This window comes from Pristiophorus japonicus, chromosome 2 (genome assembly GCF_044704955.1).
Source record: "Pristiophorus japonicus isolate sPriJap1 chromosome 2, sPriJap1.hap1, whole genome shotgun sequence".
Classification (NCBI taxonomy): Eukaryota; Metazoa; Chordata; class Chondrichthyes; family Pristiophoridae; genus Pristiophorus; species Pristiophorus japonicus.
In genome coordinates, this window is record NC_091978.1 from 242,167,552 (window position 1) to 242,182,569 (window position 15,018).

The 15,018-nt window shown below is 41.9% G+C and overlaps 1 protein-coding gene across 5 annotated transcripts in view; it reads left to right on the plus strand.

Annotated features, from left to right (window-relative positions):
• prdm5 (PR domain containing 5) overlaps positions 1–15,018 on the plus strand; it is a 479,054-nt gene that overhangs the window by 107,208 nt on the left and 356,828 nt on the right. For all 5 annotated transcript variants that reach the window (XM_070863981.1, XM_070863995.1, XM_070863973.1 and 2 more), the window contains exons 6-7: positions 7,949–8,041; positions 8,313–8,434. In XM_070863981.1, coding sequence (XP_070720082.1) covers positions 7,949–8,041; positions 8,313–8,434 — 215 coding nt within the window. The remainder of the gene's footprint in view (positions 1–7,948; positions 8,042–8,312; positions 8,435–15,018) is intronic.

The following is a 15,018-nucleotide window of genomic DNA, read 5'->3' on the forward strand; positions in this document are numbered from 1 at the left end:
TGATATCTTGATGTTTTATTGGATGGATAGATGTATAAACTTGGATTGGAGAGTTTGCTTTGTACATAAGAGCATAAGAATTCGGCCCCTTGAGCCTGCTCCGCCATTCAATGAGATCATGGCTGATCTTCCACCTCAACTCCACTTTCCTGCACTATCCCCATTTCCTTTGATTCCCTTAATATCCAAACATCTATCGATCTCTGTCTTGAATATACTCAAAGCCTGAGCCTCCACAGCATTCTGAGATAGAGAATTTCAAAGATTTACAACCCTCTGAGTGAAGGGCCGACCCTTTATTCTGAGACTATGATCCCTGGTTCTAGACTCTCCAGCCAGAGGAAATATCCTCCCTGCATCTATTCTGTCAAGCCCTGTAAGAATTTTGTATGTTTCAATGAGATCACCTCTCATTCTTCTAAACTCTAGAGAATATAGGCTTAGTCTACTCAATCTCTTCTCATAGGACAATCTCCCGATCCCAGGAATCAGTCTGGTGAACCTTTGTTGCACTCCCTCAATGGCAAGTGTATCCTTTCTTCGGTAAGGAGACCAAAACTGTACACAATACTCCATGGCCCGATATAATTGCAGTAAGACATTTTTACTCTTATACTCAAATCCTCTTGTAATTAAAGCCAACATACCATTTGCTTTCTTAACTGCTTGCCGTACCTGCATGTTAACTTTGTGTACAAGGACACCCAGGTCCCTCTGAACACCAATATTTCCCAATCTCTCTCAATTTAAAAAATATTCTGACTTTATGTTTTTCCTACCAAAGTGGATAACATCACATTTCTCCAAATTTTATTCTATGTGCCATGTACTTGCCCACTCACTTAGCCTGTCTATATCCTTCTGGAAGTCTCTTTGCATCCTCCTTGCAACTTACATTCCCACCTAGCTTTGTATCATCAGCAAACTTGGATATATTACATTTTGTCCCCTCATCCAAATCATTGATATAGATTGTGAATAGCTGGGGCTTAAGCACTCATCCTTGCGGCACCCCACTAGTTACAGCCTGCCAATCTAAAATGACCTGTTTATCCCTACTCTCTGTTTTCTGTACATTAACCAAACCTCAGTCCATGCTAGTATATTACCCCCAATCCCATGAGCCCTAATTTTGTTCAATAACCTGTGTGGCACCTTATCGAATGCCTTCTGAAAATATAAATACACCACATCTACTGGTTCCCCCTTATCTATTTTACTAGTTGCAACCTCAAACGATTTTTAACAGATTTGTCAAACATGATTTCCCTTTTATAAATCCATGTTGACACTGCCCAATCCTATTATTATTTTCTAAGTGCCCTGTTACCACGTCCTTAATAATAGACTCTAGTATTTCCCCTACTACTGATGTCAGGCTAACTGGTCTGTTCACACAATGACCCAGCCTGGACTGGGACATTAAAAGAACTTCATGGCTACATAGTTTCCTTTGTTTAGATTTAAGACCCTAGTTTCAGATTTAACTAAATCACTTTCAAATTTAATGAAAAATGCTATGATATTATGATCACTCTTCCCTAAGGGCCCCTTTACTACAAGGTTGTTAATTAACCCTTTCTTGTTGCACAATATTAGATCTAAAATAGCCTGTTCTCTAGTTCGTTCCTCAACATACTGATCTAGAAAACCATCTTGTATAATTCCATGAATTCGTTCTCCACACTATTACTGCAAATTTGGTTTGCCCAGTTTATATCTAGATTAAAGTCTGCCATGATTATTGTATTATCTTTGTTACATGCACCTCTAATTTCCTGATTTATACTGTGCCCTACATTACCACTACTGTTTGCATGCCTATAAACAATTCCCACCAATGTTTTCTGCCCCTTCCTGTTTCTTAGCTCCACCCAAACTGTAGTGGCTATTATTTCAGCATTGTGTTCAAGAGAACGCTGTGATTGTCAATAACAGAGGGAAGGTATGATGTAGAACAAATGTTGAAAGGGGAATTGGTGTTGTGGTCACTAGTACCGCAGGCAGATGATTGCATTCTGGACATCCCGGCCAGAAAGTGGCTGTCTGGGTTGCACCTTCCTTCTGCTTCCTCCTCTTCTGCGTCTTCCTCTTCCATCTGCGAGTAGATGCTGTAAATCTGAAATAACAGCATAAAATGCTGGAAATTCTCAGCAGATCAGGCAGCATCTTGATCTGAAATGTGAACTCTGTAGGGTCGAAATTGCCCAATGCCAGAAATGAGTCGCACCTTGAATACTACCACTCTTGAAGTATTCCGTTCGCCCAATGCTTGGGGCGGACAATCCGGAGTGGTTTTTTTTGGAGCGGGACGGAAGTGGCCTCATGATTGGGTTGGAAATGCGGGCAGGTCGTAGTGACTGCTGCTCCAAAGCATCAGCGCCACGGTGATGATGTCATTGCGTTGGCGTGTCACGTCATCCCTCCCCTTCAGTTAAAGGGGAGGGCCGCTGTGAACTCTGCAGCCACTTTAGTGGCAAACACTGGGCTTCCAGGGAGGGTTTTGGCCGGGCTAGCGGCTGACAGTAAAAACTAAAATGGAGTCGCCGGCAGTGCCACCTCCCCTTTACGGGCAACTGCGCTGCCAGCGACAGCAAAAGGGAACGACCGGCGGCACTGCCACTCCCACGGGGCATTTTTCAAAAGGGGCAATTTCCCGCGGGGTAATTTCGGAAAGGGGCCAGTGCGTGCACAATGCAACGGGAAAATGGGCGGAAGATCCCCTATACCGCTCCAAAAGTAAAATAAGGCAATATCTCAAATGGTGACCCCTCCATGGAGACTTGGCAGCCAGTCCACACCGACCTGTGGCCGTCACTTTCAGGCAGCCACGGGACTTATAGAAAGAGGCAATTTTGGCCCCTGTTTCTCTCCACCGACGTTGCCTGACCTGCTGAGTATTTCCAACATTTTCTGTCTTTTCAGAGGCCTCCTTTTACCATCCGAGGCTTTAAAGTGTCCAGCAAAAGTCCCTGCAGACTAAAAAACTTTTAACATTCATTGCAACAAGCCACCAAATAAAATAAAACAACAGTCCAAAAGCTTTTTAATGCAAACTTACCTGAAAGATGTGTGTCCATTTAAAAGGTGCTGACACTGTCTCCGTCAGTCTGCTGCACACTTGCTTTTCAGAGCAAACTTAGGATCCAGCGCTGAACTCAGCGCTAAGGTTGAAATTCGCAGTGGTGACTTTCCTATCGACAATACTAAGGTCCTCACAAAATGGCGGATGCCGAGTCCCTCACAAGAGAAGGGCACTAGAGTGGCGGCTGCCATTGTTTGCCACGATTCCAGCGCTAACGGGTAGCGTTATGGTAAGGAATTTCTGGGCCTAAATCTTTAAAATGCATCTGGGGAGTTTTAAATCTGCTTTACACAGCACCTAGTTTGAAACCAAGAGTTGTGAAACCACCTCTTGTCATTAGTGTGGTCTTAGTTAGATTTCTCACCTTAACTTGAGTATAGTACTCATTTTGTATTGATGTACATCTAAAGCCATTTCATACTGCTGCAAAATCAGTTGTATCACTCGTCTGTAATATTAGAATCATCAGATCCTTCTGTTCAGAGACTGATTCTGAACTATATCTTTTAATAATTTTATAACTTACTATCAGACAGCTGTTACTTTATAGATTGTTTTGATTAATCACCTGTGGCACTGCTCACAGAGAAAAGAACTGTACGACAAGATGATCTTGTTTATTCAAATCTGGCATTTGATGTGCTATCAGAAGTAACAAGTCATTTTTAGCCAGTGATCCACAAAATTCACTGGGGATTACTAAGCCACCATCTGGATACTTTAATAAGTGTCTAATAAAATGGTGAAAAGATACATAACAGTAAAATTCTAGGTGGGAATAACAGACAGGGGTCTAATCGCTCTTCCTGGCATAGTTAGTTACATTGACTTTACTTAAATGCATTGTCCGTTTAATAACACGGAACACTGATGGGAGGTGTTGCATATGGCTAACTAAGAGCTAGGTCTTGGTTAATCCTTGCCACTGGACCAAGACCTAGCTCTGTCAAGCCCGTGTGGTGGCTGGTGTGCAACGGCCACCCGACGTTAAAAAAATCCACGCACAGGCATCTTCCACCCTTCAGGATGTAGTTCGGGTCTTTCATTGAAACACCTGTGAACTTGTCCTTTTTTTGGCGTGGAAGCAAGTCATCATCGTTTCCAGGGACCGCCTATGATTGATTGATGAGTTTTCATGTGACTAAGTTTACAATCCCAAATGCTGTGTATAGAATGTCCCAAAAATATGTTAGATGTCTGCAAATAAAAGGAAGAATCACAGGCATAATCCCTTCGGCTGTGGGCTGGGGGTGGGGTGGAGGCTCATGAGACACATTTTGCAGGGTTTTGGATTGCCATGTAAATAAACAATCTTTTGCTTTTTAAGTTTAATTTTCTGTTGGCGGTTGGAATTACCATATGCAGTGATCATTGTTTTATGCATGAAAGCAGACAGTGAGTGTTGCCAGGCTATTTCACCATGGGTGGTGATTGTACCTATGCCTGCTCCATAACCTCACCCATTGTATATACTGGGAATGGTAGCATAGTGGTTATATTACTGGACTAGTAATCCAGAAGCCTAAACTAATAATCCAGGGAACATGAGTTCAAATTCCACCACAGTCGCTAGGGAATTTAAATTCAGCTAATTAAATAAATCTGGAATAAAAAGTTGGCAATGGTGACAATGAAACTACTGGATTGTCATTAAAAACCCAAATGGTTTACTAATCTCCTTTAGTGAAGGAAATCTGCCATCCTTATCTTATATGTGACTCCAGAACCATCATCATCATAGGCAGTCCCTCAGAATCGAGGAAGACCTGCTTCCACTCTCAAAATGAATCCAGAGGTGGCTGAACAGTTCAATACGAGAGCCACAGTCCCTGTCACAGGTGGGACAGATGGTCGTTCAGGGTAAGGGAGGATGGGACAGATTTGCTGCACGCTCTTTCCGCAGTCTGCACTTGTTTTCTGCATGCTCTCGGCGATGAGACTCGAGGTGCTCAGCGCCCTCCCAGATGCACTTCCTCCACTTAGGGCGGTCTCTGGCCAGGGACTCCCAGGTGCTAGTGGGGATGTTGCACTTTATCAGGGAGGCTTTGAGGGTGTCCTTGTAACGTTTCCTCTGCCCACCTTTGGCTCGTTTGCCATGAAGGAGTTTCGAGTAGAACGCTTGCTTTGGGAGTCTCGTGTCTGGCATGCAGTGCTGTGTGGCGGGGTCAGATTCGTGGAGGACCTTTGTCTTACGGATGTTTAGTGTAAGGCCCATGCTTTCGTACGCCTCGGTGAAGATGTTGACGATGGCTTGCGAGTTCAACCTCTGAATGTGTGCAGACGGAAGCATCGTCCGCGTACTGTAGTTCGATGATAGAGGATGGGATAAACTTGGATCTAGTCTGGAGGCAACGAAGGTTGAACAGGTTCCCATTGGATCTATAGTTTAGTTCCACTCCAGTGGAGAGCTTGTTGAGTGTGAGATGGAGCATTGCAGCGATGAAGATCGAGAAGAGTGTTGGTGCGATGACACAACCTGCTTGACCCTGGTCCGGACGTGGATTGGGTCTCCCTATGATGATGATGATATATTGCAGCTGTACCCATCCATGGAAATGGAGAGTATTCCATCATACTCCTGACTTGTGCCTTGTAGATGGTGGAAAGGCTTTGGGGGGTCAGAAGGTGAGTCACTCACCACAGAATGCAAAACCAAAAAAAGGCAAAACATAGATTACTTTCCTTTGTAGCATAGATTTTAAAACATGCTTTTATGTGATGCATATTGCAAACATCATCATTGATGTGAACTGTTCTAGAAGTAGGGCCAGTGCAAGTATTTGTTCAACCCTTTGGGCACTGATTAAATGCCTTGTACAGATTTTGGAATATGCATACCTTTTTCTATTAATTTTTCAAGTATTATAAAATAGATTGAGGGGAATATACTATACAAGAGAGGTTCCTAATTCTTACTATTGTTTAAATGAATATAGTTTTTTTGCGTACCAATTAGATTGCAGCCTTGCTTTCACCAGTCTGAAAACCATAATGTTCATGGGTTCTGAATGTCCTTGTCGTACATGAAAGAAATAGAGGACATGCAAAAACGGTTGAATACCACAAATATTCAATGAATTTACCCACCAAACAATTAAAAGTAATGAAGATGTAAGTAGGTTGGGCAATTTGGTCATGAGTTTCATATTTGTGGTATTCAATAACTCTCTGAAAGGATAATTCTTGTATTTATGTTGTGAAGGTGCTGACAAATGTAACCAATCTTCTATGGTGTCAAGTCATTATTTATTTTTGTAAACACATATGATTGCTCTTCTGTAGCTAGAGACCATTCCTGATGCCCTTAATGATGTGATCCGATGCACATGGTTACTGTGGTGGATTGGAAGTTTTTAGGTAAACTTAATCCATGTTATTAATGTGTACGCACACGGCACACAGTTCTACCTTACCACCACTTCTCTCGACCCCTCCACGGTCTCTAAATTGTCAGACTGCTTGTCCGACATCCAGTACTGGATGAGCAGAAATCTCTTCTAATGAAATATTGGGAAGACTGAAGCCATTGTCTTCGGTCCCCACCACAAACTCCGTTCCCTAGCCACCGACTCCATCCCTCTCCAGAGCATCTGTCTGAGGCTGAACCACACGGTTCGCAACCTTGGTGTTATATTTGACCCTGAAATGAGCTTCTGACCACATATCCGCACCATAACTAAGATTGCCTATTTTCACCTCCGTAACATCGCCCGTCTCCGCCCCGCCTCTACTCATCCACTGCTGAAACCCTTATCCATGCTTTTGTTACCTCGAGATTTGACTATTCCAAAGCACTCCTTGCTAGCCTCCCACATTCTACCCTATGTAAATGTGAGATCATCCAAAACTCGGCTGCCCATGTCCTAACTCGCACCAAGCCCAGTTCACTCTTCACCCCTGTGCTCGCTGGCCTACATTGACACCCAGTTAAGTAAAGCCTTGATTTCAAATTTCTCAACTCTTTGTTTTCAAATCCCTCTATGGCCTTGCCCCTCCCTATCTCTGTAATCTCCTCCAGTCTTACAACCCCCTGAGATATCTGCTCCTCTAATTCTGCCCTCTTGAACATCCCTGGTTATAATCACTCAACCATTGATGGCCATGACTGCTGTTGCCTCAGCCCTAAGCTCTGGAATTCCCTGCCTAAACCTCTCTACCTCTCTTTCCTCCTTTAAGACGCTCCTTAAAACCTTCCTCTTTGATCAAGCTTTTGGTCATCTGCCCCAACTTCTCCTTATGTGGCTCAGTGTCAAAGCTTTTGTCTTATAATACTCCTGTGAAGTGTCTTGGGACGTTTTCTACATTGTATTGTTGGGTTCACAGATATGGAATAACAGTACGAATGTACCACCACCCAATGTGATGCACAGATTATTCCATGGCTGTTGTTAGGATTTGGAATCACTCTAGAGTGGAGGATTCAGATAATAACTTTAGATAGTATTTAATTACACATAATATTGGCCCTGAAGTTAGATCACAAAATACTATCGTACAAACGCTTCCATGTTTGTTTGAAATGCCTCTGTCCACTCTGAACAGAGTTGTTAACCCGTTTTTTAAATTGTTTAATGCTTCTGCTGGTATAATGGAGAGAGGAATGTCAGATGAAATGCAATAAAAGTTGTTTGTATGATAGTATCTGTAATTGTGAGACCATTGTTTCCACTTTCACTGGTATGAAATATTTCTTCAGGAAATTGTAAAAAAAAATCAAGTAAAATCTGATTAAAATAAAAGTTGATGCAGAAATTCTGCAACTGTATTGACTTATTAAATGCTTTTGTTTGCCTAAGTAGCAGATTTTTGATTTGATAAAGATCCGGTTCTATTAAGTTTGTGTATATTTTTCTTTGCTTGTAGTGTTCTACAGTGTACTGAAAATGTTCTTCCCGGCGACACCTCTCGAAGCCATCAGTGTTCTGTCTGCAACATTTCCTTCAGCTCTGAGTCAAGGTTTTGTATTGAACTACAGTTGCCCATTTTGTAACCTGTTTGGCCTCTTCTGCTTTCCATAACAGCTTGTTTTCCAACCTGGGCAGCTTGCATGCGAATTAAAACCCCAGATAGGAAAGTAACACTGCCTTGCTTCTTCTCCACCCTGGTTGGGCAAAGCATGATGGAAGCCAGAGGCTCTGCTGTGTGGCATGTATTAACCCGATCTGCATGCAATAGAAAGATGCTACTTTTTTATTACATTGTGGTTCTTACCAACTATCTACCACAGTTTCGAGCAGCATAAGGAAGCCTGCAAAGGGGATGCCAGGTTTGTTTGCAAAGCTGATAGCTGTGGGAAAAGGTTCAAGAGCAAAGATGCCTTGAAGAAGCACAAGGAGAATGTGCACACAGGTAAGAACACTGATCAAAGAAAATAATTTTCCAAACAATGCTTTAAATTGATAGAATGTTGGCACATTAGAGTATATACAAAAACGCGCAGCATGATTTTGTTTTCTTAGCCTTTTAAGTGAATACATTATAATTATTTGATTATGGCTTATATTCAAAGATTAAATCAGACAAAATATTCTTTTAGTTGTGATTCAAACTTCTATCCACTGCTGGATGTAGAAACGTTTTAGGTAGCATTAAGGCTACTGGTGCTCAGGAATTTGCTCTGTTTATTTTCAGGGAAAATTTCAGAGCGCTGGCAGTATTAAACAAGTGCACGTGTACAAGATTATGCAAGTGCAGCTGTTTGAAAGTTGCAACTTTACAACAATGGTGTATGCACTTCCTTATATATGCACTGTTCCTTTCAAGCGTTTGCGACTGTTTGGTTTCTGAATGCGATCTTTGCCAGTGTTTAGGGAATGTCAATACAGAGTTTATGTTCAATTCTATATTGTGTTTATTGTGCTTTGCCGCAATTAAATGATTGTTGCTATTATAATACATTAATTTGCTGCTATTTGAAAATCATAGAAACTGGCAGGATTTCAGGAGATGCCAAGTTTGGCTAAGAGCTGGTCTTGGCACACAGGGCAGGAAAATGCATATTTTCAGCCATCTTTCTAATCAAAGAAGCATTTCAGTGTCTATGAATACTGAGTCTTCTTTGTCCACTGCACTGTATGGACACATTTTCCACACCTACTTACCACAAGAAGGAAATTGTAAAACATAAAAAAGTTGAAACTTACAAACAGGAATAAGTTTAACCTACACCACCACAATCATTTTCCTAATTATATGTGAAAGGGAAATGAGTAAGTCCTTTGTGGTGGTGGGGGGGGGGAGAGAATGTTCTTATCTTCAAAGTGTTAAACAACATCCAGCTCGATAACTCTGGAGAGAAGCTCGGTAGAGGGGGCAAAAGCCATGCTGTGGTAGGTCTCATCACCCAGAGTGTTGGGCCATGGATAGTGTTTCATACACAAATACTAGTTAATGGCTCCTTCACACTTCCTCATCCCAATCAGTTTCACAGGCAATAACTTGGAAGAAAATCACTTTTTCCGCAGTGGTTCCCCAAATACCAAGTTAAATTTCATGCATTGGTTATACAGAGTAATAGGAGTCATCGCAAAGTGAAATTATCGTGGGCTGCCATTCACACTCCACATTCGAGTTTCAGCTAAGCATTTTGATTCATATTAGATTTGAACCTGGATTGTTTTAAATATGTGAAATGGAACCCTATCCTAAAAAAAACACTGTCGGATTTGAAGTGTGTCTTGAGGGAATCTGTTAGATGATGGAAGACATAACATAACATTCTTATAAGATTTATAGTTATTGAATATATCCCAAATAAGAATTTCAAAAAGTCATATCTTTTTCTGTTTTAGCTTGTCCTATAATAGTATGAGTAATGGATCCACAGCTACCCAAGTACCAAAAGTAACATAAACCAGGACCTTATTAGAAGTATGGGCTTCCGTTTGCTTTGGTGAACTTTGTGAAACTGGATCAGGCCAGATTGCTAAGCTGAACAGTATCTTTGTACATTTACAAAGGATGCCAGTGCAATAAGTCTGAACCGAAAGAAGATACTGGATGGATGGAAATGGATTACAATGCAGTAACCCAGTCAAAGGTTTCAGTTGGTGTTGTAAACCACAAGAGGGAAGCTTGAATTATTGCCTGTAATCCTTTGCCACCCATCAAGTATTTTTTATATTGTATGAAATTTATTTTTAATTTCTGCTGTCTGATGATGTAAAATGATCCAGGACCTCGCAGAATATTGGGTCGGTGTCAAGAATGATGTAAGACTTTAAACAGGAAGGAAAGTCTTTGGGGAGTATCTTCTGTCTAAAGTATTGCCCCCAGCTTTGTCTGAAACAAATAGTTGAAATAAATGTTATGTAGAAAATTCTATTGGCATTTTGGGTCTCCCTCCCACCTCAGCATCTCTAGTACGTTGAGGAAAACGTGCCCCCATGATAAATGGTACTTTGGACCAGTCTTGTGAGCTAGTCAAGATTTGTATAAACCTGGTAAAACACTTTACTACCTGCCTATTTTTGTGTATGGACAGCTTCTGGAGGTTCGTGGCTCAGGATTAGCTTCCAAGCTAGTCTGAAGTGCCCTCCCCCATTACAGTGAATGGAGTCATTCTGTTACACCCTCTCTGCATGTCACCAAACAACTGAATAAGAACGGAGACATGAAAGCCTGGATTTTTCTGGGCCAGTCAGTAATTAATTGGTTGCAAAGCAGTTTGGGACGTCCTGAATGCATCAAAGGCTTTATATAAATGCAATCTTTCTTTTTTAAAATGGTGGGTGGACTTCCGCTGGCAGAAGTGGCTGCCCTCGGCTGAGGAGCCCAGGGACTCAGTATTCCAAGTAATGATGATTCACGTGCAGGCAGTGGAGATAGGTTCCTCCCTTGTGTTGCAGATAGTGGATAAGTTGGAGGAGTCCACAACCCACATCTGTTAGAACATTACAGGAAAGATGTGATTGCACGCGAGAGGGTACAGAAGAGATTTACGAGGAGGTTGCCAGGACTGGAGAATTTTAGCTATGAAGAAAGATTGGATAGGCTGGAGTTATTTTCTTTGGAACAGAAGAGGCTGAGAAGAGACCTGATTGAGATGTATAAAATTATGAGGGGCCTAGATAGAGTGGATAGGAAGGACCTATTTCCCTTCGTAGAGGGGTCAATAACCAGGGGGCATAGATTTAAAGTAATTGGCAGAAGGATTAGAGGGGAGTTGAGGAGGACTTTTTTCACCCAGAGGGTGGTGTGGGTCTGCAACATGCTGCCTGACAGGGTGGTAGAGGCCGAAACCCTAATCACATTTAAAAAGTACTTGGATATGCTCTTGAAGTGCTGTAACCTACAGTGCTACAGACCTAGAGCTGGATAGTGGGATTAGACTGGATAGCTCTTTTTCAGCTGGCACAGACATGTGGTTTCCTTCTATGCCATAAATTTCTGTGATTCTATGAAAAATGCCACATCGGCCCTCAAAGGCTCCATATGTACAATCTCCAGCATAAACTCAATTTTCACTGACCTCTGCCATTCACACTCCTTTCCTGCTTCTGGGACACTATTGCCTACAATCACAACCTTATTGTACAGGCAGTACTTTCTGTGGGCAGGCATGGTGCAAAGACAGATATATCGTGAGGCCTACAAAGTCATGCACCTCCATCTAGAGTGAACCTCAGTGTGTAAAGAGCTGCATTATAGCAGGGTCACTGGAGGAAAATTGGAGCGTCCATTTGTTGGGGCAAGGATTGGTGATAGTTCTCCCCACCCTATTTCCCTTGCCAGACAACTCTATACTACTTGATGTCAGCCAGATTTTGCCAGAAAAATCCAAGCTGGAGTATCCACTCGCCATTAAAGAACAAATTTAAAGATAATTCCTAGTAGCCCCTATTTAAAAAAAGAAGGCAGACAAAAAGCAGGAAACTATAGACCAGTTAGCCTAACATCTGTCATTGGGAAAATGCTGGAGTCCATTATTAAGGAAGCAATAGCAGGACATTTGGAAAAGCATGATTTATACAAGGAGAGTCAGCATGGTTTTATGAAAGGAAATCATGTTTCACAAATTTGCTGGAGTTCTTTGAGGATGTAACGAGCAGGGTGGATAAGGGGGAACCAATGAATGTGGTGTATTTGGATTTCCAGAAGGCATTCGATAAGATGCCACATAAGAGGTTACTGCACAAGATAAAAGCTCACGAGGTTGGGGGTAATATATTAGCATGGAAAGAGGATTGGTTAACTAACAGAAAACAGAGAGTCAGGATAAATGGGTCATTTTCCAGTTGGCAAACAGTGATTAGTGAGGTGCTGCAGGGATCGATGCTGGGTCTTCAACTATTTATAGTCTATATTAATGACATGGATGAAGGGACTGAGTGTAATGTAGCCAAGTTTGCTGCTGATACAAAGATGGGTGGGAAAGCAAATTGTGAGGAGGACACAAAAAATCTGCAAAAGGATATAGACAGGCTAAGTGAGTGGGCAAAAATTTGGCAGATGGAGTATAATGTGGGAAAATGTGAGATTATCCATTTTGGCAGAAATAATAGAAAAGAAAATTATAATTTTAAATGGAGAAAAATTGCAAAGTGCTGCAGTACAGAGAGACAAGGGGGTCCTTGTGCATGAAACACAAAAAGTTAGTATGCAGATACAGCAAGTCATCAGGAAGGCAAATGGAATTTTAGCCTTTATTGCAAGGGAGATAGAGTATAAAAGCAGAGAAGTCCTGCTTCAACTGTAGAGGGTATTGGTGAGGCTACCTAGAGTACTGCGTACAGTTTTGGTCTCTGTATTTAAGTAAGGTTATACTTGCATTGGAGACTGTTCAGAGAAGGTTCACTCGGTTGATTCCGGTGATGAATGGATTGACTTATGAAGATAGGTTGAGTAGGTTGGGCCCATACACATTGGAGTTCAGAAGAATGAGAGGTGATCTTATTGAAACTTATAAGATAATGAGGCGGCTCGACAACGTGGAAGCAGAGAGGATATTTCCACTCATAGGGGAAATTTAAACTAGGGGACATAGTCTTAGAATAAGGGGCCGCCCATTTAAAATTTCTTCTGTCAGAGGGTTGTAAATCTATGGAATTCTCTGCCCCAGAGAGCTGTAGAGGCTGGGTCATTGAATATATTTAAGGTGGAGATACAGATTTTTGAGTGATAAGGGAGTAAAGGGTTATGGGGAGTGGGCAGGGAAGTGGAGCTGAGTCCATGATGTCGAGGAACCAACTAGAAAGCTGGCCATCCTAGACTGGGTGATGTGTAATGAGAGAGGACTAATAGCAATCTTGTTGTGCGAAGCCCTTGACGAAGCGTGACCATAATATGGTAGAATTCTTCATTAAGATGGAGAGTGACACAGTTAAGTCAGAGACTAAGGTCCTGAACTTAAAGAAAGGTAACTTCGATGGTATGAGACGTGAATTGGCTAGGACAGACTGGCGAATGATACTTAAAGGGTTGACGGTGGATAGGCAATGGCAGACATTTAAAGATCACATGGATGAACTTCAACAATTGTAGATCCATGTCTGGCGTAAAAATAAAACGGGGAAGGTGGCTCAACCGTGGCTAACAAGGGAAATTAGGGATAGTGTTAAATTCAAGGAAGAGACATATAAATTGGCCAGAAAAAGCAGCAAACCTGAGGACAGGGAGAAATTTAGAATTCAACAAAGGAGGACAAAGGGTTTAATTAAGAGGGGGAAAATAGAATATGAGGGTAAGCTTGCAGGGAACATAAAAACTGACTGCAAAAGCTTCTATAGAGAGGGGAAGAGGAAAAGATTAGTGAAGACAAATGTAGGTCCCTTGCAATCAGAATCAGGTGAATTTATAATGTGGAACAAAGAAATGGCAGACCAATTGAACACATACTTTGGTTCTGTCTTCACTAAGGAAGACACAAATAACCTTCCAGAAATACTAGGGGACTGAGGATCTATCGAGAAGGAGGAACTGAAGGAAATCCTTATTAGTCAGGAAATTTTGTTAAGGAAATTGATGGGATTGAAGGCCGATAAATCCCCAGGGCCTGATAGTCTTCATCCCAGAGTACTTAAGGAAGTGGCCCTAGGAATAGTGGATGCATTGGTGGTCATTTTCCAACATTTCATGGACCCTGGATCAGTTCCTATGGATTGGAGGGTAGCTAATGTAACCCCACTTTTTAAAAAAGGAGGGAGAGAGAAAACAGAGAAATATAGACCGGTTAGCCTGACATCGGTAGTGGGGAAAATGTTGGAATCAATTATTAAAGATGTAATAGCAGCACATTTGGAAAGCAGTGACAGGATCTGTCCAAGTCGGCATGGATTTATTAAAGGGAAATCATGCTTGACAAATCTTCTTGAATTTTTTGAGGATGTAACTAGTAGAGTGGACAAGGGAGAACCAATGGATGTGGTGTATTTGGGCTTTCAAAAGGCTTTTGACAAAGTACTACACAAAAGATTAGTGTGCAAACTTAAAGCGCATGGTATTGGGGGTAATGTATTGATGTGGATAGAGAACTGGTTGGCAGACAGGAAGCAAAGAGTAGGAATAAACAGGTCCTTTTCAGAATGGCAGGCAGTGACTAGTGGGGTCCTGCAAGGTTCAGTGCTGGGACCCCAGCTATTTACAATATACTTTAATGATTTAGATGAAGGAATTGAATATAGTATCTCCAAGTTTGCAGATGGAACTAAGCTGGGTGGCAGTGTGAGCTGTGAGGAGGATGCTAAGAGGCTACTAAGAGGCTACAGGGTGACTTGGACAGGTTAGGTGAGTGGGCAAATGCATGGCAGATGCAGTATAATGTGGATAAATGTGAGGTTATCCACTTTGGTGGCAAAAACAGGAAGGCAGAATATTATCTGAATGGTGACAGATTAGGAAAAGGGGAGGTGCAACGAGACTTGGGTGTCATGGTACCACAGTCATTGAAAGTTGGCATGCAGGTACAGCAGGCGGTGAAGAAAGCAAATGGCATG